Below are 27,887 nucleotides of genomic sequence, written 5' to 3'. Positions count from 1 at the left end.
GCCACGGGGCCGGCCCCTTGGTATTATCTAGGTGTACATTTTTAATAATAAATTACATTTTGGGATATGTTATTTACTTGTGAGCAAATGATGGTATTTAAGTGATCTCAAACTCAAGCCTTGCTAAAAGTTAGACAGACCCTTCAAACACTCTCATAGCATGAATTAAGCCTGTTCAGAGTGGCCCTTCCAAGTTGATTCACTCAGTTCATTCAACCCCCATTTGCCAGTACCATCACTGTACCAGGAATGGTGGCCGATGTGGCCTGCGTATCACGTGTTCTCTAAGGCAGAGCCTCTGGTCCGCTTTGATCCATGTCCTCCAGAGTTATCACTGAGTTTGCAAAACTAGGAGCTCTAAAGAATGGGGTTGCTGCTTGTTCTCTCTAATAATGGAAGAATAAGAAATGGAGTTAAGATAGAAAATTTGGCCATTTCGTTTAGGAATGGGAAAATTTCCTTGTAGTATTACGTAGTGGAATAAGTGACTGAAGGGATCTGTAAAGTTTTGATGGGCTTCCAGATAATCCCAAGTCTCATTTATCTAGGATGATAATGATTCTGTGAAAATAAAGGACACTAAACTGTGTGATCTCTCATGATCACCCACCTCTGGGAGTCCAAAGTATTATTAGTGTAAAGATAAACTTTACATGCGTGTGTGTATGTAGAAGATGATACTTTTACCTTTGGAATTAAACTAATTTAGTATTTAACTCTTTTGCTGCCAATGCGCACAAAAGACAGCTATAAGCTTAATCCTTAGTATAACCGTTAGGAGTAGGCTTCAAACAAGGAGATTCTCTATTTGCTGGCCGCAAACATACTTTGAGTAGCGAGGACAAGAGCCAAACGTGAAAATGCTGCAGTTGAGTATTTTGGTACCACCATGTGTTATTTTGTTTGCATACCTCCCTATTCAGTGGAACCAGCAGTGACTAACAGTGATAGTCTGGTGTCCACGTACCAAGTGATGAACAGGCATGAATGAGATTAATTGCTACCAGTTATACTTTCCCAAGATGCTGCCTGTTCAGTGGATTTCCTTTGTCATTTCAACATGAGCTCTTTTAAAGCCTTGTGAAAATTTTGCTTGCATTTAAAATTATTTTTAAAAACTTTTGCTGGTATATTCTGGCGAAGAGCATCTTTAAAGTGATTATTTTTATTAACGGGAATTTTTTTTTATTTTTTTACTGCTCTGTTGAAGATCTTCCATGTATCTATGTATGTATGTATATTTTTGGTATCGAGTGTTCTTTATGTTTCTAGCATTTTATTTATTTTATATTGAGGTAACTGGTTTATAACATTATATAAATTTCAGATGTACCTCATTATATTTCGATTTCTGTGTAGGCTACATCATGTTCACCACCCAAAGACTAATTCAATATATATATTTTAAAATGCAGTTCATGAAATTACCAAGTTCACGAATTATCATTATTGAATGTTTTATAGGAAGGAAGCAAACATATTTACATAGTTGTTTCCAGAAGATCTGTTTTTGGATTTGAGCTCACACCATCTTGACATATTTCCCTACTCAAATCCTTCTAGGGATGATGTGGGGTATAGATGAGTAAAGCTTTATTCTTCTCAACAAGTTACCACCTAATATAAAACATTTATGCCCAAACATGGCAGAGTGAAGATTTTAGGTTAAGCTCATATTTTAAGCAGCTTTCTAGTTTTTTATGATATACATTGTTTACGATAACCCAAATGCATTTAAATTGAATTTCATATTCAACTTACATAATCTGCTTATCATACAGCAGCTCCTTTCAGTTCAATTCCTTGACTGTCCACTGTGTTCCAAGGCCTGTGTAAAGTGTTGGAGGTGACAAAATACTCAGACATGGTTCTTGTCCTCTTGGAGCTTAGAATTTTTAATCTTTTTTTTTTGAGGAAGATTAGCCCTGGGCTAACATCCTCTGCCAATCCTCCTCCTTTTCCTGAGGAAGACTGGCCCTGAGCTCACATCTCCCTCTACTTCATATGTGGGACACCTACCACAGCATGGCTTGATAAGCGGTGCGTAGGTCGGCGCCCAGGATCCGAACCGGCAAACCCTGGGCCATTGAGGCGGAGCACGTGAAGTTAACTGCTGTGCCACCAGGCCAGCCCCTCTTGGAACCTATAATTTGATGAGAGAGTCAAATACACGTTCACAGCAATTTGGTAAAACATGATAAATGCTGTAATATGGTCAGGGCACCGTGAGAGGATGAGGGTCTCTGAGGCTCACCTGAGGATTCAGGAAGCTGGAGAGCCCACCTGAGCTGAGCCTCAGAAAATGAGTAGGAAATTGCCAGTTGAAGAAAAGTACAGAGAGTGTTATCACCAAATCCTGAAGCGGAGGACATCCAGATATGCGTGCTGTGTCGTGAAGGCCCATTCTTAAGTGCCACACTGTGATGTTGGACACATGCTGTAGGCCGTGGGCAGGTCTGGTGGAAGCATTTTAAGCAGAGAATGGAACAGTCAGATGTGTTTGAGGTCACTGTGGTGGCAGTGTGGAGGGTAGGGTTAAAGGCGGGAGAGAGACAGGGCAAGGACAATGAGATGGGGCTCAGTGAGGAAGCCGTGTCATGATCCAGGGAAAAGCAATGGGCCTAACTAGGGAAGAGGGGAAAAGGATGGTATCAAATCTTCAGGATGAGAAATTGATACCTGGTAATTAAATGAATTGGGGCCTGACTGAAGGAGTCTAGGATGACTCCCAGTGTCCAGCTGGAATGACTGTGAAGGTGGTACGTTTTCCTGAATGGGAAAACTTGAAGGAGGAAGGGGAGGAACCAGTTACTAACTTGCCACAAGAATGATCTTGGCTTCGTACCTACTGTCTCATTTGAATTTCCTGAAGTCATTATTTAGCTTGGAAATCTTTTACCTCCCAGGCCTCAGAACCTTTTTCCTTGGAGTACTGTATATTCATACGTTGAGCACAGCATTTATAATTATTAATCTCTTTGAAGATATTCTTTTCATGAATATTTTAATGCTCGACTCAGTAGGCCATTTTTCTTCTGAAATATTTCTAATTTGAGGCAAACTGAAATAATTTTCCTATGCTATATGATACGCTCTTTCATTAATGGAGAGTAAATTGTTATTTTTTAAGTGAGTCAGAGTCCTTTTACTGAGCTCAGTCTCGAATTTTCATTCTATAGGAGAATAAGATGTGGATTTCCTACACTCGCCGTCAGTCATCATGATAAGCCTTTGCATGTTAAATATTTCCTAAGTTCTTTTTGCTTTGTGCATAATTATAGGGAAATTACGTTTTGATTGACTAGAACAGACACACGTCACTTACAGAAGTTCTAGAAGAAATACTTGTTCTGCATTTTCTCAGGAATTACTTTTTCATATATCTGTATATGAATGCTTAAGCTTTAAGATGTTTTAAAATGCAGCTAATTCTAAGATAAGGAGAAATTGTACTATAGCAATGTATTTTGTCTTTTTTTCCATGTGACATTTAGAGTCAGAGCTAATCAATAAAGCTGATATTACCCACTCCGTCTGCCCTGAAAGAGTTGAAATATAAATAGTAAGCAAAACAAATATTAGTAAACCATGTAATCAACCTTCAGAATTTTGATGGTGGACCATATGCTGCCTGGGTTGATGAGTTCATTTGGGTAAAATGGTCCCCGTGGGGCCAATTAGCGCCACATCGAGAAAGCACGGTTTTCCTGACACATTGGCATCGTCTTTGGCCCTAGCTGCTGTTCCACAGACAGGTGCCAGAGCTCACACAGGGACCCACGGAGGAGAGGAAAACCACTTCATGCAAACCCATCACCCTCAGTTCTCCAAAGGTTTTTCTTGGCACACGTAAAGATGAGATTTTATGTTCTCTGTTTAAAATGAAAAGTTTGTTTTTTTAATTAAAACTTTTAATTACTCAGTATACATATACAATTGACAAAAATGCACAAAGAACAGATGAGTAGTCAGTGAAAGGAAATCTTCCTTCCACCTCTGTCTCCCAGCAGCTCAGTTTTTCAGGAGCCAGGTTCTTTTCGCATTGCCATGTGTATTTTTCCAGGGTTATGCTATGCATATATAAGTATATTCTTTTTAAAATTTTGGTGGCAGCAAAGTCTACAGTGTTCTGCCCTGCCCTCTTTTTACTTAACAATATATCAGTATTTATAGAGATTTCATATTCTTTTTAAAAATTATTTTCATCAGTATTAATTTATTTATGAAAGTGTAAAATGGTACTATTTATGTATTACAAAGCTAACTCGTGAAAACACATTAACATTTTGTTGTCATCCAATATGTTAAAATTGTATATATAACAGGGAGGGGCCCAAATAGTCAAAATAATATTGAAAAAGAAGACGAAGTTAAAGGACTCACACTTCCAATTTCAAAACTGTTACTACAAAGCTACAGTAATCAAAACAGTGAGTTCCTGGCATAGGGATAGACGTAGAGAACAGTGGAATAGAATTGAGTGTCTAGAAACAGACCTACATGTCTGTGGCCAGCTGGTTTTCGACAAGGTGCCAAGACTGTTCCATGGGGAAAAAATAGTCCCTTTAGCAAATGGTGCTAGGATAGCTGGACATCCACACACAAAAGAACAAAGCTGGACTCCTCCTTCACACTATATACAAAAATTAACCGAGACTGGAACAAAGACCTAAGTGTGAGAGCTAAACTATAAAACTCTTAGAAGAAAACGCCGAGGTAAGTCTTCCTGTCCTCAGATTTAGCAATAGATTCTTAGACAGACGCCAAAAATGGGAGCAAGAAAAAAAAGAGATACATTGGACTTCATAAAAAATTTTGTGCATCAAAGGACATTATCAAGGAAAGTAAAAAGACGGCCTACAGAATGGGGGAAAATATTTGCAAATCATATATATGATAAGGTTCTAGTATCCAGAATATATAAAGAAGCCTTACAACTCAGCAACAGAGAGGCAACCTAATTTAAAAACGAGCAAGTAGACATTTCTCCGAAAAAGATATACAGATGACCAACGAGCACATGAAAAGATTCTCAACATGATTAATCATTAGGGAAATGCAAATCAAACCACAGTGAAATACCACTTAACTCCCACTAGGATGAGTATAATAAAAATAAATAAGTGTTGGTGAGGATGTGGAGAAATCAGAAGCCTAGTACGTTGCTGGTGGGAAAGTAAAATGGTTCAGGCACTGTGGAAAACAGTTTAGCAGTTCCTCAAAAAGTTAGACAGAGAAATACTATATGACCTAGCATTCCATTCCCAGGTATAGACCCAAAAGAATTGAAAAGAGGTTTTCAAACAAATACTTGTGTGTGAATGTTCATAGCCCCACTATTCACAATAGCCACAAGGTGGAAACAACCCAAGTGTCCATCGATGGAAGAATGGATCCACAAACTATGGTATATCCAAACAATGGATTATTATTCATCCATAACGGAAAAGGAGTATGATATATGCCGTCACAGGGATGAGCCTTGAAAACATTATGCTGAGTGACATAAGCCAGACCCAAAAGAGCACATATTGTATGATTCCATTATATGAAATACGCAGAATTTGTAAACCCACAGAGACAGAACACAGATTGGTGGCCGCCAGGAGCTGGCGGGAGGGGAGAATGGCAAGTGACTGCTTAGTGCGCACAGGGTTTCCTTTTGGAAAGTGATGAAAACGTTTTGGAACTCGATGGAGGTGGTGGTTGTGCAACTTGGTGGCCACTGAATTGTTCTAACTTTAAAATGATTAATTTTATGTTATGTGAATTTTCACCTCATAAAAAAAAATTTGTATAATCCACCTGAGCATTTTGATTTCTATTAGTTTTAATATTTAAAGGCTAAAATACACTTTAAGGATGCAGTTAAATCACCTGTGTACAGAATCAGTCACTGAAGCGTCTCCATAAAATCCTGGGCTCCAAAAAACACACCTGAGAAGCACTGAGCTCTTCTGACAGCGTGTGGAAGATGGAAAGCCTGGAACACCTCCCTTGAGTGACAGCTCTCACTCTTAACGTCTTTACGTTCTGCCAAAATCTCCATGAAACTTCCCCCCAGCTGCCCCAGTTCTGGCCTCTAGAATCACTGCATCGTCACCCAAATGCCCCCACTTTCCTGAACTGTTCCCCCTGTGGCTGCTTTTCACCCGTCCTTGCTACCTTCTTTGAGTGTTCTCTTGCTCGTCAGTGACTCCATTGGAAGATAAAAGTCTCGAAGTCCCCACATTCTTTTTTTAGAGCTGCATAGCTTTCTCATGTGTGGGTAGACCGAACTCATTTATGCAGTGCCCTGTGGATAAACATTAGTCTACTTCCAATCTTTTGCTCTTATGATGCTGCAACGAAAAATGCCAGGGCACGTGTCATTTCATAAATATCTGTGGGATAACTTCCTAGAAAAGAAACAGTGGGTGGAGGGTTTGCATGTTTGAAATTTTACTAGATATTGAGAGCTTGCCCTCTGGAGAGTTTGCTCCGTCTCACCTTCCCGTCAGCCGTCTGTGAGAATGCTCTTTGCCACACCATCTCCAACGTGGTGGCTTGGTCTGACATTTTTATCATGTTGATTTGGACAGGTCAAAAATGGTATATCATTTCCATTTTAATTTGCGTTTCTCTTTATTTTGAGAGAAGTTGAACATCCCCACCCCTTTTCTGGAAGCTTTGCAGATTTCTTCTTTATCTTTGGTGTTCTAAAACCACATTGTCATGTTACTGTCGTTTGGTCATTGAATGTGCTGAACTCTTTCAGTCTGAGAACTTATGTACTTTGGTTCTGGAAAATTCATCCCGTATTTCTTTGATTAGTTTTTCCCTTTTGTTTTCTCTCTTACCACTTTCTCTGTAACTCCTATCTTTTCATCTCTTTCTTGGCTTTCTTTGAGGTTTTTGGTTTTAATTTATCTTCCTGCCCCTTTACTTTTTAAGAAACTTTGTAATGGTGGGTGCATGTCATTATACATTTATCAGAACCCATAGAGTGTACAGCACCAAGAGCGAACCCTAATGTGACCTGTGGAATTTGAGTGACTGTGGTGTGTCAGTGTAGGGTCATCAGCTGTAGCAAATGTGCCCTCTGCTGGGGTCGTTGATAGTTGGGGAGAGCTGCCAGGGTGGATGGGAAGGGCAGGGGGCTACATGAGAACTCTCTATACTTTTTGCTCCATTTTGCTGTGAATCTAAAACTGCTCTAAAAGATAAAATATTTAGAAGCAAGAAAAAAAACGGGTAGTCATATTTTTAATTTCCAGCTTACTCATTTTTCTCTGATTTGCTCTTTTCCTAAATGTCCTATTTTTTGTGTCATGCATCTTGAATATCCCTGGGTGTACAAAGTAGAGCCTTCTAAGAGCTCTCTACTGCCCCTGAATTCTGTATCTCGTCTGTGCTATTTTGCGGTGTATCTTAGTCTTGTAGGCTACCGGAGAGGCCACACAAAGCTGACTTAGAGTGGCGGATAAGGAGGGCAGGTCTGTCAACCAATGTACTCTTTAGGTTGAGTGCCAGGGAGCAGCTGTGACGTGGGGGAACCCCTAAATCCAAGCAAGTGAAGGCCCTTGTTCCAGGACACCAGTGTTCACAGTAACTGTTCAAGTTCTCTCTCATTTGTTCAGTTTCTGCCAAGAACCTGACTCTGATCTCTTGTGTGGGAAGAGTTGGGTCAATACTTGCCTGATAGGCGTTCTGTTATCCGGATGGAGTCATTCGGAAGGAGGGTATCAGCTGAAGTATAGGACTCTGAATCAGTCCACTCATTTTCAGCCTCTCCATCCCATCCTGACCCAACCGTGTTTCCCAGTCTGCAGCCTGGTGGTGCTCTGACAGGCGGTTGGCCCCCCACACTGCAGCTCCGTCTGCCCAACTCTGGGCTGTGCTGTCTGTCTGCCTGCCCCCATGTAACTTACTTTTGCTCTAGGAATCTCTCCTCCGTCAATTTCCCTTCCCATACTCTATATGGTTGTGGATTCATACCTTCATATTCCCTATGAAATGTTAATGGGGGCTCACAAAGAAGAGAGTCAGTGTGGCCTGTTCATGCTTTTGATCCAGAATATCTTGTTTCTTCAACCTGTGTTTTCCACTTGCATCTTTTCCCCCCTCTAGTCTATCTTCAGCTCCTTAATTTACTTATGATAATCATTGATTTGGGCCCCAGGCGGTTAGTGTTGTACCCTTTTTACACCCATAGAGAGTGGTTTGATCAAGTGCTCAGAACTAATAAGTGGTCAAGCAAATAACCCTCTTGAGTCCTCTGACTTTTCTGTGACTCTGCGCTGTGCTATTTCTCCATATCCATCTGTTCCATCTGTCCAAGTTCTTTGAATCGTTCCTGTATTTGCTCTGAGAGAAGATTTCTTTCACCGCCTAGTTTATTCTCAGCTGAAGTTTATCCTTCAGCCTTGTCAGCCACACTTTAGCAGAATAAAAATTTTATATAGTTTAAAGTAGTTGTTGAATAATAGGTTGGATATTTCTGGCTTCAGTTCTGATAAATCTGCCCTGGGGAGGTAAATGGTTGCTTGTTGAGGAGAACCTTAGTGACAAACAGTGATGGAATATTTGCCACAGTCGTTCTTGGTTTTGCTTTTGTTGTGTTTCTGTTTTGTTCTGTTTGGGTTTTGGTGCTAAACCAAAAAGGATTGGAGCCAGGATTTGAATTCTCTCAGTATTTAGGTAATCTCTGTAAATTCTAGTGATGACTAATATAGGGAAGTTTTCAAAACAGGTATCTTTAAAAGACATTTGCAATAGTTCTTTACTGACCTGGTCATTTTAGTTGCTAAAATTACATTTCACGAGGTATATGGCAGTTTGGTGGTTAATTTTTCATATTAAAGTGGTGATGGTTGGAAACATTCTGAAATATAGTAAATTATAATTACTTTCATTCAGATACTGAATATGCGAGTAAATATGTAATCACCTTGTTTGTATGGAGTAAGGAAGACTGTCCTGGGGACTTTTTTGACGAGACTTAATGGCAATGATATTTCCATGTCTTTGAGCTTGTTGATAGACATACAGAACTTATTATGGTCACGTAAGGAAACACGTTCTAGACAAGCATAAAGATTCTGTCTTTTCTCTCTTTTTTTTAACAGGAGCAGATGTCTCAAGTCTTAGATGCCATGTTTGAAAAATTGGTCAAAGAAGGGGAACATGTCATTGATCAAGGTGATGATGGTGACAACTTTTACGTAATCGATAGGTACGTTTTGCATAATTTTCACTACTGAAATTTAATGCACCTTTTGTGTAAAATCTCAGTGGTTATTGTGACAACTCACAGATTAATATATGAAAGTTGCTCTTGCCTCTTCCTCTTATTACTGTGTAACAGGCGCGGTAACCCTGCCGCGAATACCTGCAGTGAAGCCGTGCTAGACCATGAAAGCAGGCCTAGTGTGCAGAGGATTGGCAGCAGATGTTAGCTCAGGGCTAATCTTGCCCCCCAAAAAAAAACCAAAAAAAAGACACAGTGCGCTTTACGCAGTAACTAGACAGGAGACCTAAAATGTGGTAGGGGAGCAGTGTACACTGCGTCTTGATTTCTGCCCTTTTGTAAAGCGATGGTGAAGTGTTTATGGGAGAGCCGGTACCCCCAGCCCCTCCCGTTACGTGTGGAACACAGATCATCTTCCAGCCGGATTTATCACATTACGTTTGCCTCTCTGGGTAGAGTTGTGTTCAACTCAGAGGCCCTGCAGAAAATCACTCCTCGTCTGTCTGCCTGGGCCTTTTTTCTTGCCCTGGGCCCTGCGGGTGGTGTATCGCGTACATCAGTAGTGCATGCTCTCCGAATCAGGGGTTTCCACGGATGCCTCACTCCGTCCTCCCTAATGCCTTGGTGCCCCCTGGAGCTGTTGCCGAGGCATGGCCCAGGGCTGGGGTGGACTCTGTGATTTTAGACTAGAACAGAACTAGTTATCCATATGTGAATTGAAATCATGATTTTGTTATGAAACAGCTCAGAAGTTCTCTCAGCTGTTTAACTGTATTTAATTGTAGGGGTGTATGAGAACCCCAAATACAATACAGGATTAATTGTCCGTAGTAGTTATTTTGGCTACAAAAACCGCCTTACGTTTGTATATAGACCATTCCCTTTTCAGTCAGATCCTGATCACCCACTTGACAGATGAAGACTCTCGCTCAGGCACACAGAAGGGACAGGAGTGGGGTACGGTCACCCAGAGGATCAGTGTGGAGCCAACTCAACAGCCAGGTCTCTTGGCCCCCTCTGGGCTCTCCCGTGGCTCTGCGCTTCTGAGGCCTCACGTTATCAGGGGAGACGTCTGTAGGAAAGAGCGGCACATGGGATTTCAGCTGGACTGGTAGCCCATCTGACATCTCATCAGCACGTTTGTTGTATTTTTTGTCCTATTCAAAGTAGAAATGTAGGAAACAGTTTTAGTGCAGCATTGTAGATAGTGTAAATAGAGGAATTAATCTCTACTTGAAAAATAGTCATGCAACAAATCTTAGAAGGTATCCTTGAAACAGCCATTCTATCCATGAGTTATATTAAAAACCAATTATTCTCTTCCTTAGTCATTAATATCTTTGGTCTATTATCTTATTTTTTGTTTCTGTTGTATCTTTGTCATTCATAGTCCTTTTCTAATCTTAAAACAACTCCCTTTTTTGTCTTTGTTAGAATCTAGGCAACAGAATAAAGCCAAATGATTTCTCCTGTCTGCCCTCACAGGTGCTTCAGCAAGCCTTAACCCCATATTCTCTGATGAAATACAATATATGGAAAGACAGTCCTCCACAAGGAGGCTGTGGTCCACGTAAATACAGAATCCGCATGATACGTAGTGCAGTGACGTGAGACTGAGTCTTATTTGCCTAAAAAACAAACCCCCATTGAAAGACAAGCACAGAAAACCTATGAAAAGACCAGGATCAGATATTTAGTCTGAATTCCTACCACTTTTTACTTTAGACTGAGGTTAATCTAAAGTAAAGGGCCAGTTGATGTAAAGGGCCGGAGAGTGTGGTCTTGGTCGCAACTGCTCGACTCTGCTGCTGGGGTGCACACCAGCTGCAGAGGGTGCAGAAAGAAGCCCGTGTGTTTGTGTTCCGATAAAACTTTCTCTACAAAAGCAGGCGGCCAGTCTGTGGGCCGCAGTGTCATGGCCCCTCCTTTAGGTGGTAAGAGACCCTCGTAAGTACTGCAGAGTAGTGGCTGACCAACTTGTTAGAGCTGTGTTCTTTAAAAAAAATGGTTATTTTTTTCTGATCACAAAAGTAATGCGTGCTCATTTTAGAAACAGAAAACTCTTTAATCACACAGTGACTGTCCCTGGAATCCTTCCCTTTCTTACACTCAGAGGTAACCGCAGGTGGCAGTTTGATTGACATTCCTTCAGGTGGTCGTCTGTGCGTTTGCTGTTTGGTTACAATCTTAGTTACGTTTTTATCATTTATTATCTTGAGTTGTTATCGTTTAGTCTCATTTTCCCAGCAGGCACGTGTGTGTCTGTCCCCTAGTTTAGAGATGCTTGTCAGGCACAGATGGGGTCTCCGGCACCTATCGATGCCCTTTTATTACTTATTGTCATCAGAGGGGAAAGGGAGGCTGGAAACGAGATTGTATTGCACAGGCAAAATAATGTTTTACTGTAATGAGATTTTGCGTGAATTTCTTTTGTCTCTTGTTTTTCGTGTGTCCAACAGGGGGACGTTTGATATTTACGTAAAATGCGATGGTGTTGGAAGGTGCGTCGGTAACTACGACAATCGTGGGAGCTTCGGCGAACTGGCCTTAATGTACAACACGCCCAGAGCGGCTACAATCACTGCCACGTCCCCTGGTGCTCTGTGGGGTTTGGTGAGTGAAGTATTTGTTGGACCTGAATGTTATTTGTCAAAAGAGCTGTGACAAAAGCCAGGTAGATAGAGGGTATTTCAGTTCTCACAGGCAGATTGATGTGGGATCCCTGGTCGTCAGGGAAGTTATTAAGTCGCTGCTGGATGCTGAACTGTTGGGCACTGAGACTGCGTTGGGTTCAGCCTTTGTGTTCTTTTCCTCAGTCGAGTCAGGATCCTAGGTCCTACTGGCCCTGGGAAAGACACGCAGATCCAAAGTGCTCCTCTGTTACTCCCTCTTAAAAAAACAGCCAGCCACACAAAACAAACACACCTTCAGTGTTATTTTCTCAGATAGCTTTCTGAGGTGAGAATCATGATCTGTGGTTCCCAAAGTGTTGCCCCTTGACCACCAGCATCTGTATTACCTGAGAACTTGCTAGAAATGCAGATTCTGGAGCCCCACTCACTGATCTGAGCCCGCTCAATCGGAAACTCTGGAGAAGGGGCCTGGCGACGTGTATCGGAGCGAGCCCGGCTCGTGATTGGGATGCACGCAAGGGTGTGAGCGACCACGGTGGACGGCGGACGGGTCCTCTCGTGTGGTGGACAGGGAATGGGAGCAGCTTTGCCGTGGAAGCAGCCACGTGGAGAACAAGCACTCCAGGCCCCTGCTGGTCACCTGGCCGCGCATTGGAATTATGTGGGGTGTTTCAAGAAAAATCCTCCTGCCTAGGACAGATTGAAGCAGAATCTCTCGGGGCGGGACCTGGGCTTTTAAAATAAATTTCTTACTGTGGTCTTTCTACAAGACTGAAAGTCTCGGAGGTGACACCAGGATGCAGCGGCAGGCACTGGCACAGCTGGCCCTCTAAAGAGTGTTGAAGGTGGCACGCTGCTCAGACTCTGCCGTGCTTGCGGGTCACCGTGACGAGGCAGCGGGTCCAGGGTGAGGCCCGTGAGCCAGCATTTCTCATAAGCTCCCGGGAGAGCCCGGCGCTGTGGGTGCTCAGAACACGCCTTCAGCACGGATTTAGTGGAATGTTTACGATATTTGTATTTTCTTGTCAAATTGTGGAAGACAGCCGCCTATGGTTTTGTCATGCATTTTCCAGGTTGTTTCTCTCAAATCCTTTTGTGGAAGCAGGAGAGGTTGAGATCCTTTGAAGCATGTTCAAAGTCTCATTGCCGAGGACTGCAGTGTTACAGAAGTTACACATTCTTCAGTCCTGACTCGGGATCTGATGAAGTGGATTCAGCTGGGAAAATATCTGTTCATCAGAGAAACGAGATATACTGTACATTACCTCTTGTTAGAGCCAGGCAGTGACTGTTTACTTATTAAAAATGGGACGAGTTACTTTTTAACTTGTAGAAGGAAAACTGGAATTGCTTCAGGTGGAAGAGACCTCCTCATCTGAAGTGTTTTAAGGACTAGCAGAGATTTGAACACCCAAAGCCAGCAAAGGAAAAACTCCAAACCAGAGCAGACTTGGGCCGTAGAAGTGTGTGCCTGTCCTCAGAGTGGCAGGGGAACCTGAGGTCTGCTGTGACCTGTTCCATTAAGGAAGCTATCATTTGAAAATTCAAACACCTCCCAGTGGGGTTGCCAGCCAGGGTCAGACTGTCACGTGGAAGGAAGCCACCTCCTTGCACGTCCTCGGTACAAGATCACATATTTTGCAGGCGGGCCCCTTTAGAATACTGATAGTTTTCAGCCCTGGGAGAAACCTTATTGAGGTATCAAGTCCCAGCATTTCCCCGTGTGCTCAATACTTAAGCTCTCAAGGAGGATTAAGCATTTTCAGAGATCTGTACTAATCTATACATGTTATTAAACTTTATAATAAAGTGGGCAGTTTGTGAGGATCACCTTGGGGTATGTGCATAAGTCAATGGCTTTTTAAAAAACTTTTTAAAACACTTAGAATTAACAATCAGTTAATACTTCAAATCTGCTTTTTAAGACCAACTCACCTAACTAGCCCCTTTTCAGAGAAAGTCGACTGGAAAAGATATTTTTCTTTCAAGGCCAACAGATTGGAGCTCTGCCATATATGTGCTGGTGTAAAGATAAGGAAATCCCAAGAGAAGAGTCCATTGTAGTGTAGCCTGACTTTGTAAATGCCGCTCGGCCGCTGGGAGCCTCAGAGGATTAACTCATCTGCACAGCCGTGCTGATGGTTCAGAGAGGCGATTACTGCAAGGACCAGGATGAAGACATTGGAAATGGGGCTTTCTGGACTTTATTTGTATGTCACAGTGGGTGTGAAGAGCTGGGCCATTAATAGGAAATTCTTCCTGAGACGTATAGCTCATTGTAGTTAATTTCTTTTTTCCTTCTCATTTTATTTTATTTTGTCCTGTGCTCCCGGTATCTCTCTCTCTCCCTCCTCCTCTCCCCCCCGTTGTTAATTTCTAAATCACTAAACTATTTCTAGTTTTCTCTGTTTTGCAATAAACTCTGTCCGTAAAATGGTGTTGCAGCTGGTTCTCAAATCTGATTATGTATCAGGATCACTTGGGGAGCTTTTATGAAATAGAGATTATTGAGCCCTGCATACAGAGATTTGGAGTTATTAAAGTCTGGGATCTCAGAAACCTTGGGTTTTGTTTTTTTTTTTTAACACTATAGCTGATTCTGATGCAGAGGCAGGCTTGGAAATTATTTCAATATTTTTATTAATTGTGAAATTTTCTCTTCTAAAAAAAAAATTAAGAATACAAGTCCAAATTACCACCCTTATAAACTGTAGTAAACTAAATTAGAGAACAGGATGTTTAATTTGCTAGAGACTTGCATCCACACTGGCATTTTTCTTAGTTGTAGCAGTTCATTTAAATTCAGCCTTAATATATTGGCACAGTAATTTATTAATTAAATAACATCTTTTATTTTATATTAAAATTATATAATTGTTAATGTTATTAACAATTTTATTTTGTGTTAAATTATTTTTATTTTATATTAAAATTATATAATTGTTTATCAATGTATGCCAAACTAACATAATTCTGAGGGCTTTTAATTTAGAACTAAAAGTTTTTGCAGGAATTTTTTGAAAATAAAATTTATAGGAAAACCATTTTTTGAGCTATCTTTAAAGATTGCCCTGGTTTCTTAATTAAGTTCCTCATCTTTGAGATTAAGTAGTATAAACATAGGAACATTTTAAAACTATGAGCATGATAAACACTGGAATTAAACCCTACTCAAGAAAGTTGTAATTTCTCTGTGCCTTCACATTTTTAAAAAAGAAAACTAACATAATATGGGTGTGGCAAAGAAGCTGGAGTAAATAATTTTTCAAGATCTCTTACATTATAATTGTTTTATGACTAAAAAACATTTTCGAATAGTGTTTTTCATGTACTTTTTACTGCAGTCCACTTTAAGAAACACACAGAGACATCATAACCACTGCATGTGTGTGTGTGTCTTTGTGTGTAACTGAAGTAAATATTGAGCAAGACAACACTTTGCTCCAATGGATACACTCTGAGATTTTCTGTTCTACTTTATTTCTTATAAAAATGCTGTCATGTCCCACCAAGTTGATTGCGTAACACTCTAGGGCTGTCACGCACAGTAGAAGAATTCAGTGCTAGCCCAGACTCATGGAAACAGATTGGCGTGGTGGTTGGCTGGGGGTGGGGAAAGGGCACGATGTCAAAGGGCACAAACTTCCAGTTATAAGATGAATAAATTCTGGGGATCTAAATATATACCAAAAGTTGCTAAGAGGCTAGATCTTAAATGTTCTCACCATAAAAAAGAAATAGTAATTATGTGACAGGATACAACTATTAAATAACCCTACTGGGGTAATCATTTTGCAAATATGTGTGTCAAATCAACATGTTATACACTTTAAACTTAGACACTATTATAGGTCACTTCTCTCTCAAAAAAGCTGGGAAAAAAAAGAACTATACGCCAGTATCCATTTTTTTTAAATGGTTCAAGAGCGCCACCTTGTGGGTATAGCTAAATTATATGTTTGTCAGATTTCCTTCTGAATTAAAGTGAACTGATGCTTCCTTTAAAAAAGTGAAGATAACATTTTATATGATTTTATGTTTTATGCTTGAAGAAACAAAAATCTGAAAGGAGTTGCATTAAAAGTATAATAATATTAATCTTTTATTTCTAAATCTTTCATTATTGTTTGTTCCATTTAGGGAATAAAATGAAACTCTCTCTTCAGACTTTTTTCCCCCATAAAAATCTACCTTTTAACTGTCCTTGTATTTGATATCCTGATTTTAGGACAGAGTAACCTTCAGGAGAATAATTGTGAAAAATAACGCCAAAAAGAGAAAAATGTATGAAAGCTTCATTGAGTCGCTGCCGTTCCTTAAATCTTTGGAGGTCAGTCTCTGTTTATGCTTTCATTTTGCTTTGCTTTAGAAGCGTCTGTTTTGTTAGGAATATTTAGTTGTATGGAAAAGCTTCTTGGTGTAAAAATCTATCCATATTTTCATTTGAAAGGATTAAATTGTGGCGTTTGTATAACTCAGTATTTGTTTTACTACCTGTCATTATACCAGAATCTGTAGCACATTTATATGTGGTCTTTTAAAAGCAGACTTAGAACAATCATGTAGATACAGGTGGTAGCCACACCAGTTAGACCTTTACAGGAGAGGTTATCTAAATAGAAAATGTCCTCACCAGCCTCTCCTTTTCACTCATCTTTGCTCTTTATTCCTCTTCTCCTTTCCTCTTAAAATTGGCCTTCCCTTTTTTTCAGGCTACACATATTCACTTGGGGAACTTGTCAGGTCCCCTAGCCTTAAACACCTACCGTCTCTGTGCTGATGGGTCCGAAAATTGCCATAACCAGGCCAGGCCCCTCCCTTGAATGCCAGACTCATTTATCCGCCTGCGTATTTAACATCGCCTCTCGGATGTCTAACAGACATCTCGAATCTACCCCTCCCCTTCTTCCCCTCCTTAGTGGATGGCAGTGCCTTCCTTCTACCACCATGGCCGGAAACCTGGGGGTCAGTTCTGACTCATCTGCTGAAATCTCTCTTTGTTGGATTGTCAGTTTATGCCTGGTAGAAACTTTGGCCACATTACAGATGCATATTAGGCAGCTCATCTTCTCTAACAGCATATCTCTTTAAATAAAAATAGATCAGGGCTTGTAAATCCAAATGCCTTCTGAGCTAGGCAAGTAACATAAAGAAGGAACCAAGCCAGGAAGGGACTTGAGTAAACTGGAGAACATGTGCTCCATGTAAAAAACCAGCTGCTGTGCCACCATAGTGTGTCGTTGCCGTGTGGAAATAGGGCCTGTGTGTTGCTCAGTTTCCTGATTTTTTTAAGAGAAGCTGGAAATTCGAATTTTTGTGAGAAATTTGTTTATTTTACAATGCTGGTAATTAATATAAGACACACACTGCTCAGTTTATTTGGCCTAGAGGCTACCAATTTTTAACCTCTGAAATACACAAGATTACTCCATTAGTCTGTTTCTGTTTAATATTGTCTTTTTTTCTTTGTAGGTTTCTGAACGCCTGAAAGTGGTGGATGTGATCGGCACCAAAGTCTACAGCGATGGAGAGCAAATCATTGCTCAGGTATAATGCTTTTTACGTAATTCAGTTTCGGGTTATATTCCAAAAAGTTCTTATACATTGTAAATCTTGACCAGGTGTTCTTATGTGTCTGTAATTAGTCTGTAGTGATGGATTAAATGAATATTACATCCATCAAATGACCTATTACAAATGGTTTAATTTACAGCCATTGAGCTATTTGAATATTTTTATTTACATCATTAGCTCCTGATGAATATGTATTAAATCATCAAATGGCTTTCTGCATAATTTTACATTTGGACATGACATGAAATTCACATATATGTAAAGAAGAAGATGTCATTTATAAGAGGAAAAAAGAGCGAGTGTCCATGAGATTCGTGAGGACTCGCAGGGTGCGGTGGAAGATACTGGAGAGTTCTGTGTCATCACTTCATGATGAGGCTCCTCCCTGATAAATTAACCGAGGAGGGAACACACTGCTCACAGACCATCCTGGCCTGCAGGCATCAGTGGGGCTAAGGGGCTGTTCAACCTTTATTCCTTTGCTAAGATCCCAGTTGGAACCAGTAGTGTCACATACCTTGCTTAGAGTAGGGCTGCCAAGAAGTAGGATTTATGAAGATAGTTGAAGTTCACAGGTAAAGCATGCAGATGATAGCACCTGATTTCCTAGGTACAATTTTTGAAGAACAGATTTGCAATAGATTCTGTAATTTTTGTACCATGACATTAAACTGGATTGTGCTCTTTCTCTAAAATATCCTCTCTTCTTTTGATCTCTGTAGAACAAGATTCAAATTGTGTGAGACTGAGGAAAGAGTAATTGTTTTAGAAGGCAAAGAAACAAGTAAATCAGTCTCCACACGCACACACACGCACATGCACAGATTAGAGCAGTCGGGGATTGCGAAGTGGAGTCAAATTAGAGAACAGAGCTGAGGTTCTGCCAAATAAATTGATAAATGACAAAGTATAGAGCACTCTTGGAATGATTTCTTTTAGCCTTTTCTTTTGAAATAATTATAGATTCACAGGAAGTTGCAAAAACAGTACCGAGAGGTCCCAGGCACCCTTCCCCCCCGTTTCTCCCCGTGCATCTGGCACCACTGTAACATCACATCAAGACTAGGACACTGACACCGACACAGTCCACAGACTCCATCCAGGTTTCACATGCGCTTAGAACATGTTTTGAAAACAAACAAAACGACACAGTAGTCGATAGACCTATTATGATTCAAAACATTTGAAAATTTAACATGAAGCTCTTATGAAAACCTCATATAAAGATAAAGGAAAGAAGATATGTATATTATACTTAGGGTTTATCAAAGATATTTTGAGGTATTAGTTGTCTTTTAAGCATTTATAAACATACATGTCAGCACTATATTATATAAACCTAGGCTCCACATTTATTTTTGTCATGTAATCTGATACTGTATTTCTTGAGTTGTCCTAAAGAGTTGTGAAATACCTAGGTTTCTCCAGAACCACTTTGAGAGGCTCAGAAAAGCCAGTATTTGTTTTCTTTCGTATTATACTCTTTAATTCAGAAGGCATCGTTGGAAATGAAGACAGCATTCATTCAAAAACAAAGCCAAGAAAAAAAAACGGGTCTGTAGTTAGAATGGCAGCACTTTTCTTTGGGAAGTCGTTCAGGGCCTTGCGGTGGAGTGTCAGGAAACTGGCATCTTGGAGTTGGGTCCCTAGCTAAGGGCAGTGAAAGCCTCAGGCCCACATCTCCTGTTTCCCAGTAACTCTGGGTGCTTTCTGCTCTTTGGGAGTCAATAGGCTCCCTCAGGTCCCCAGGCCAATGTATTAGGATGACACAGGGTGGACAGGATCGGCAGACGTGTGCCTGCTGACTGCGGAGACGCTGCTGGGAAATGGTGCTGCTATCCAGGCTGAAGTTGGGGTCAAATTCTCACCCCCCTGTTACTTGCCATATTTTCTTGGCTAGTTTTAGCAGAGATGCTATAGTAGAGAGTATTTTATTTCAAATAATTTTACAAGTGAAATCGTTACTATATAATTGTCGATCGTAACCTCTCATTTTAGAAAGGTAGTTTGTTCCTCGAGGCCTCACTTTTCAGGCAAATCGTGTGAACACTGGGGTCGGATTGATTTCAGGGGTTTGATGGGGAACAGGAGTGCCGTCAGCTGCATCTGCATTTTCACCCTCTGTTTTTGTTTTATTCTCACAGGGAGATTTGGCTGATTCTTTTTTCATCGTAGAATCTGGAGAAGTGAAAATCACTATGAAAAGGAAGGTAAGCGTTTGTTAAGTCTAAAAGTCCACATAAAATTAGAAAGGAACATAACAGATTTTCCTTTTGAAGTTTAGACTAAGGTTAGCTTTCATTTTTCATACGCTGGGTAAGAGTTAATGCTTTTATCTACCTTGCCAGGGTAAATCAGAAGCAGAAGAGAACGGCGCAGTCGAAATCGCTCGGTGTTCCCGGGGACAGTACTTCGGAGAGCTGGCCCTGGTGACTAACAAACCTCGAGCCGCTTCCGCTCACGCCATTGGGACCGTCAAATGTTTAGGTAGGACTCATAGCGGTGGGCGTGCTGCTCCTGGTTGAAATTACGTCTGCACTTCATATATTCACGTTGTATGCGTTATTTTATTGGGTTCACACGTCTTATGGTCCCCACAACATATAACAAGGTTAGGATTCATGGCATTATAAAATCAATTTGCGGAAGCCATTTTTTTTCTTTAACAATCTTTGCGTACATACATATCGTGTTCTTTTTTTTTTATAGGCATGAAATAGCATCTTATTTTAGGAGTTAAAATGAGAATTCCAAGTACCAGGTTTATATCTAATCTTTCAAAACAACATGCACTGTGTTCCTCAAAAAAGAAGGCTCAGACGACATTTTTATAAAGTACGCTAAGCTGTGCAGGGAGAGTCGGAATGTCTGTGGGAGTACTCACTCCTCCTGGTCCTCGGAAGCAAAGGTTCAGGTCTGTCAGAGCACAGGGAAATTTTCTTTGTGGTTCCACTGTTTATTACTCTCTTATACTACATAGCAGCCTGACAGAAATGCCATCTTCGGCTGGAAGACCTCTCTCTATATATGAGACTTTATATACGAGAAATAGCTTCCTTAATAATGAGAAACGTAATTCAGGAGGTGTGAATATTGATGACATTTTCTTTAAGAAAATTGATTCAAGGGGCTAGCCTTGTGGTGTGGTGGTTGGGTTTGTGTGCTCCACTTTGGCGGCCTGGGGTTTGCCAGTTTGGATCCCGGGCGCGGACCTAGGACCACTCATCAAGCCATGCTGTGGTGGCATCCCACATACAAAACAGAGGAAGATTGGCATAGATGTTAGCTCAGCTGCAATCTTCCTCACCAAAAAAAAAAAGAAAGAAAGAAAATTGAGGGGCTGGCACAGTGGTTAAGTTTGCACACTCTGCTTCAGCGGCCTGGAGTTAGCCAGTTTGGATCCCAGGCGCGGACCTATGCACTGTTCATCAAGCCATGCTGTGGCAGGCGTCCCACATATAAAGTAGAGGAAGATGGGCACAGAGGTTAGCTCAGGGCCAATCTTCCTCAGCAAAAAAGAGGAGGATTGGTGGCAGATGTTAGCTCAGGGCTAATCTTCCAAAAAAAAAAAAAATTGATTCAACAGTAATTAGCCACTCTGTGCTCCTCATCCACAGTTCAGTAGAATAAACTTAGCTTCAGTGTTCTTAAGATTTGCAAGTATCCTCAGAATCAACTTCTTACAGAAGTCACTTTTTAAAAGGTTTTAAGTAAGTATAATATTAATCAAGTGTTATGCTTGGATGAAAGAGAACACAATTAGAAACTGACAGGTAATTTCCCGAGTGGAGATAGTAGACAGTAAGAGTGAAGGTAGTGTGAGGGAAGTCCTGTTAATTTCTTGCTAGAATAAATTATTCTATTCACATTAAAGGAAATTTGAGAAATACAGAAAAGGCAGGAAAAACCAGGAGTCACCTGTACCACCACCAGCCAGTGACTTCCACATCCTAGTGTAATGTCTTCTTGTCTTTTTTTATTTGCATGAGTTTCCTGTTTTTAATTTTGTAAACTGCTTTTTCCATTCATTATAGCAGAGGCATTTTCATTCATTTTATTACATCAAATTGTAATATTCTGTTAGTTATCTATGCACATTATACATGATTAATCATTCCCACTGGTAAATATTTTGAAGGTTCTGGCTTCATTTTGGGGGTGAGCAGCTTCCTGGTGTGTGTGGGTCTAGACTACTTTTCCATATATAGGATTTTTCCTTAGAAATGGTCTCAGAAGCTGGTTTTCTCTTTCTGGCTTTTGATATATATTGGCAGATCACTTTTATTTGTACCAGTTTGCATGCTACCAGCAGTGCAAGAATGTCCACGCACTCAATTCTTGTAAACATTGCCTTTTTACCTTTGTGAATTTGAAAGCCAAAACCCCCGGTATTTTAATATGTATTTCTTTGGTAGAGAGTGTGAACATATCTTCCATGTGTATATTATAAATTTACTTTAAAAAATGCATGAGACAGGCAAGCAAAGTGACATATGGCACAAACTCATGGAAATGGACAGAACATAATCTGGGTTGCCATTTTGAGTTGACTAGACAATAGTATAAAAGAATAAAAATGTAACAGGTCCCACTGGGTCTTCACAACATGGCCTTGTAAACCCCGACGAGGGAAAACAGGGTAGAAAACACTGTCTTGCCTTAAGGAGTTTCTGTTACTAAGGTGGTGACATCAAAACTGATGTAATTTTTTAAACTCCAAGGCCTTGCCATGACAGTCGCTCCTTCTCTTCCCAGCGCGGATGGGGAACCTCCCGCCAGCCTCGTGGTGCACATCGTGTTGCCGAGGGCGCCCGGCTGCTTCCTTTGTGAAGTGGAACATTTTCCCTTTTATGCCTTTCTCTTGTGTGTTATAATATTGATCTAAAAACACTGTTGTGTTGTGGACATACATGCAGAATGGGTATCAGAGACGACTTAGAAATTCTGCAGATTTACAGAGACGGTGATTGATTTGTCTTTATTCTCCCCTTTGCTCAGCCATGGATGTGCAGGCGTTTGAAAGGCTTTTGGGACCTTGCATGGAAATTATGAAGAGGAACATTGCCACCTATGAAGAACAGTTGGTGGCCCTGTTTGGAACCAACATGGATATCGTGGAACCCACTGCATGAGGCAAAAGTGTGGAGCAAGAAGGCCTGTAGTGACCAAGCAGGCAGTAGTGGTTAGCCCACTGACAATGTGTTTGTGTAGATGCCAAGCATTTTCTGTGACTCCAGGTTTTTCCTTTTTCTACATTGACAATGTATCTGTAAACAGAGTAGTGATTTAATAGTCAATAGGCTTTAACATCACTTTCTAAAGAGTAGATCATAAAAATACCGACAAACTGATAAAAGGACTTTCTACTCCACAGAATTATGATTTGACTGAAAAAGTTTATTCAAATGATTGTAATATATGGAAAGTATCAGTGTTTAAGAAGATAATTCAAGGGTGTTCTCATAGGTGGTGTGTGTTCATTTTGACTTTCTCAGACTGCTGTGTTAGTGATATGCCCACGTAAGAGGGATCCTGGCAGTGAATCATGCTGTACAGCATGGCCTCATATTCTTTTTACAACTCACTATAGCTAGTAAGTACAGTTTTAATCATTTTTGTTTTAAAGTTCTTCTGGCTTGATAAGTTATGTGCTGGCCTTGGCCTATTGGTGAAATGGTATAAAACATCATATGCAATTTAAAGACCTTTTATATTTTTGCAATAAAGTACATTTTGACTTCTTTGGCATATGTCAGTAACCTACATATTCCAGTGGTTTTAAGGACAGGCAATTTAGTCATTATGATAATAGGGAAGGAGAAATCTTTTTTAGATGAGAGATCATTAACACATTTTCCTTGTAAAGAATATTTCTCTGCTTCCTTTTTTCATTTTGCAATTCTCTGTTTTCTGTATCTTTAAAAATTAGTTCGACATGTAATGTCACAAAGTTTTTTTAAAAAGCTATTTAAACTTATCTGTCTTCTAAAAGCCCGAGATCTTACATATACTGAAAAAGAAAAAAAAAAACCCTCCTATGCCAAAACTGTTTTGGGGTCCTTGTCACCATGCCCACAGGATGTTTCTTTGTCCTTCGCTAGGCAGACACAGTACAATCCTTTGCAGACACCTGCTCCCGTGGTTTCCCTGAAGGCCGTAGAGAGAAGTTTTTATCAGCAAAACCATATGTAGAGATAAAAGGGGTTTCCGTCCATTCCAGGTGTCCCCATTAGGCCTTGCCATTTGCTTTCATGTAGATTCATAGGTAAAAGGGCAGAAGGAACTCAGACTGAATAGATTTTCATTGCTAACTGCTCTGCTCATTATTCTGCTCCATAAGGTGAATTTAATTTTATTCAGCCAAAGCAATATACTCTTATGTGATTTCTAGGCCTCCAATGACCCCAGTGTCCAGAGAGATTAATTGTAACCAGTTCATTTTTAAATGCGCAATTTCATTTTGGGAAACATGTTTCAGAGAAATAAATATACATGGGTAAAATTATTCTGTGGCTAGGGTGGTCTTGTTCGAGAATGTTTATGGTCTTACTTGTAGAATGAAAACGTGGTTAAAATATGTTAATCAGATAATGTATATATAAGAAGTTAAAGTATGTAAAGTATAACTTCAGCCACATTTTAGAACACTGTTTAACAATTTTGCAAACTTTCTGGTAGGAAGAGAGCTTACTACGTGAGGATGACTTCTTTTCTATTTCAGATTTTATTTTAAAAGCCGTGTCTGTTAAACAAGAAAAAACACATCGAACCCCAAATTCCTGGTTCGTCATTCTGAATTCTTAACTTGATTCACTTTTTCCAGTTACGTATTTTGTTGCATAAACTGATTGTTAACTCTTCATGGAATAGCAAACGAATTCCTCTCAAATAAAGAACTCTGACCAAGGTTGTACATGCCAGTTACAGTATTTTCAGTATTGTTGGTTATATTTAAATTTTCCTTATAATAAAGCACACTTTTATAATAAAATATGTTGTTTTTAATGAAGTTTTTTTTTTTTTTGGCTTGTTTCTTTACTATGACTTGCGTAGTGCATCCTGCATTATGTGAAAGCATGATAGTGCTGTGGCCTATGTGGCAGCGATCCCCTTGGGCATAATACAGCAAGAAGTATTCTGTATGGCAATAGGTTTTCTAAAATTTTAACTATTAATCATATGTGATATAAATAACTGTGGTATATTGCAGACTAATTTGGCCATTTGGGATAACTAAATAAATCTGGGAATTTAGGGAATTTCTGTGTTAAAGTAACTAATTAAAATATCTCTAGTTTGACTCGTGGATGTCATTATTTAATCACTAACCAAGAATCCTTACCAGGTGGAAATTCTCTGTTGAACTTTCATTCAAGGATGCATTGTAGGTGGTAAGAATTCTTCTTGGAGAACTTTTTTTATATATAATAGTTTATAACATTGTGAAATTTCAGTTGTACATTGTTACTTGTCCATCACCATACATATGTGCCCCTTTACCCCTTATGCCCACCCTCCAACTCCCTTCCCCTCTGGTAACCACTGATCTGTTCTCTTTATCCGTGTGTTTATCATCCACGTATGAGTGAAATCATATGATGTTTGTCTTTGTCTGGCTTATCTCGCTTAACATAATACCCTCAAGGTCCATCCATGTTGTTGCAAATGGGACAATTTGGTCTTTTTTATGCTGAGTAGTATTCCATTGTGTATATATATACCACATCTTCTTTATCCAGTCATCAGTCGATGGGCACTTGGGTTGCGTCCACATCTTGGCTATTGTGAACAATGCTGCAATGAACATAGGGGTGTGTCAGTCTCTTTATATTGTTGATTTCAAGTTCTTTGGATAAATACCCAGTAGGGGATTGCTGGGTCATTGGGTATTTCTATTTTTAATTTTTTGAGAAATCGCCATACTGTTTTCCATAGTGTTTGCACCAGTTTGTATTCCCACCAGCGTGTATTAGGTTCCTTTTCTCCACCTCCTCTCGAACATTTGTTATTTTTTCTCTTGATGATTATAGCCATTCTTTTTTTTTTTTAAGATTTTTTTTTTTCCTTTTTCTCCCAAAGCCCCCCAGTACATAGTTGTGTATTTTTTAGTTGTGGGTCCTTCTAGTTGTGGCATGTGGGATGCCGCCTCAGCATGGCTTGATGAGCAGTGCCATGTCTGCTCCTAGGATTGGAACTGGTGAAACCCTGGGCCACTGAAGTGGAGTACGTGAACTTAACCACTCGTCCACGGGGCTGGCCCCAATTATAGCCATTCTAATGGGTATAAGGTGATATCTCAATGTAGTCTTGATGTTCATTTCCCTGATGATTAGTGATGTTGAACATCTTTTCATGTGCCTATTGGCCATCTGTATATCTTTGGAAAAATGTCTGTTCATATCCTCCGCCCATTTTTTGATTGGATTGTTTTGTTGTTGTTGTATGAGTTCTTTATATATTTTGGAGATCAACCACTTGTTGGATATATGATTTGCAAATATTTTCTCCCCGTTGGTGGGTTGTCTTTTTGTGTTCCTGCTTTCCTTTGTCTTGCAGAAGCTCTTTATTCTGATGAAGTCCCATTTGTTTATTCTTTTTGTGAGGAAGATTGGCCCTGAGCTAATATCTGATGCTAATCTTCCTCTGTTTTATGTGGGATGCCACCACAGCATGACTTGAAGAGGGGTGCTAGGGCTGCACCTCGGGATCCAAACCTGCAAACCCCAGGCTGCCGAAGTGGAGCACGTGAACTTAACCAGTACACCACCGGACCAGCCCCATTTGTTTATTTTTTTCTTTTGTTTCCTTTGCCTGAGTAGACATGGTATTTGAAAAGATCCTTCTAAGACTGATGTCAAGAGTGTACTGCTGGGGCCAGCCTGGTGGCGCAGCAGTTAAGTTCGCATGTTCCACTTCAGCAGTGCAGGGTTCACTGGTTTGGATCTCAGGTGTAGACCTATGCACCACTTATCAAGCCATGCTGTGGCAGGCATCCCACATATAGAGTAGAGGAAGATGGGCACAGATGTTAGCTCAGGGCCAGTCTTCCTCAGCAAAAAAATAGGATTGGTGGCAGATGTTAGCTCAGGGCTAATCTTCCTCAAAAAAAAAAAAAAAGTGTACTGCCTATATTTTCTTCTAGGAGTTTTATGGTTTCATGTCTTACCTTCAAGTAATTTTTGTGTATGGCAAAAGATAATGGTCTCCTTTCATTCTTTTGCACATGGCCATCCAGTTTTCCCAACACCATTTATTGAAGAGACTTTCCTTTCTCCATTGTATTTTCTTGGTGCCTTTGTTGAAGATTAGCTGTCCAGAGATGTGTGGTTTTATTTCTGGGCTTTCAATTCTGTTCTATCGATCTGTGTCTCTTTTTGTACCCAACCATGCTGTTTTGATTACTATGGCTTTGTAGTATATTTTGAAGTCGGGGATTGTGATGCCTCCAGCTTTGTTCTTTTTTCTCAGGATTGCTTTAGCTATTTGGGGTCTTTTGTTGCCCCATATGAATTTTAGAATTCTTTGTTCTATTTCTGTGAAGAATGTCATTGGGATTCTGACTGGGATTGCATTGAATCTGTAGATTGCTTTAGGTAGTATGGACATTTTAACTTTCTTCCAATCCATGTGCATGGAATCTCTTTCCATTTCTTTATGTCATCGATTTCTTTCAGTAATGTCTTACAATTTTGATTGTATAGGTCTTTCACCTCCTTGGTTAAATTTATTCCTAGATTTCTTTTTTAATTTTTGTAGCGATTGTAAATGGGATTGTATTCTTGAGTTCTCAGAGAACATTCTTTTAACACAAAGATGCTTCCCCTTATTTGTTTTAAATAAATATCAAGTGTGTGTCTAGGTGTGTGTGTGTGTTTCCTACATGTCAATATGAACTAGGGCTTGGTGCAAATATTTTAACATATACACTATGTGTGACACAGCTGGGTGACTGTATTTGGCTTACTGTTAATAAACTCTTGCTGGCAGACTATTTAAAATGCTAAGGAAAGCTGCAAGTGAAACAGGGCGTGAAGCAAAGGCCTCTGATTTTATTGAAATATGTAAGATTAAGTGCTAGTCCTTTTCCTTTCTAAAGCATCTTTAAAATACTGATATAATATTCTCTAATTTTCTCAAGAAAATGTCATGTTTATAACAAGGATTAGATGACCTTAGGCATTCTTAAAGAAACTTATACGCTGTAAGCCTAGAGCGGTAAGTAATGCATCTGCATAAGCCAAGGCTTTGTTAAGGAACTGAAGAAGGCATTCTAATATCCAATTATGTTAATACCTAAGGGAGAAGCAGAATTATTAATACATCAGGGAGAAATAGAATTATAAGGAATGTTGAGTGACTGAAACTATATAGTTGTTAGTCTTCACAGGTATTTTTTAAAAACACCTTGAAAGTATTATGGAAATAGAAGCAGTAAAGCACACCAGCTATTT

General features: G+C 40.0%; 1 protein-coding gene across 1 annotated transcript in view; it reads left to right on the top strand.

Annotated features, from left to right (window-relative positions):
• PRKAR2B (protein kinase cAMP-dependent type II regulatory subunit beta) overlaps positions 1 to 24,445 on the top strand; it is a 108,958-nt gene extending 84,513 nt beyond the window's left edge. Inside the window, exons 5-11 of the mRNA XM_014831842.3 lie at positions 9,108 to 9,214; positions 11,689 to 11,842; positions 16,091 to 16,192; positions 17,335 to 17,409; positions 19,581 to 19,646; positions 19,785 to 19,923; positions 22,435 to 24,445. Coding sequence (XP_014687328.1) covers positions 9,108 to 9,214; positions 11,689 to 11,842; positions 16,091 to 16,192; positions 17,335 to 17,409; positions 19,581 to 19,646; positions 19,785 to 19,923; positions 22,435 to 22,568 — 777 coding nt within the window. The 3' untranslated portion in view covers positions 22,569 to 24,445. The remainder of the gene's footprint in view (positions 1 to 9,107; positions 9,215 to 11,688; positions 11,843 to 16,090; positions 16,193 to 17,334; positions 17,410 to 19,580; positions 19,647 to 19,784; positions 19,924 to 22,434) is intronic.
• The last annotated feature ends 3,442 nt before the right edge of the window (positions 24,446 to 27,887 follow it).

Source organism: Equus asinus, chromosome 1 (genome assembly GCF_041296235.1).
Source record: "Equus asinus isolate D_3611 breed Donkey chromosome 1, EquAss-T2T_v2, whole genome shotgun sequence".
Taxonomy (NCBI): domain Eukaryota; kingdom Metazoa; phylum Chordata; class Mammalia; order Perissodactyla; family Equidae; genus Equus; species Equus asinus.
Note: the sequence above shows the minus strand (reverse complement) of the source record. Positions and strands in the feature narration are given on the sequence as shown.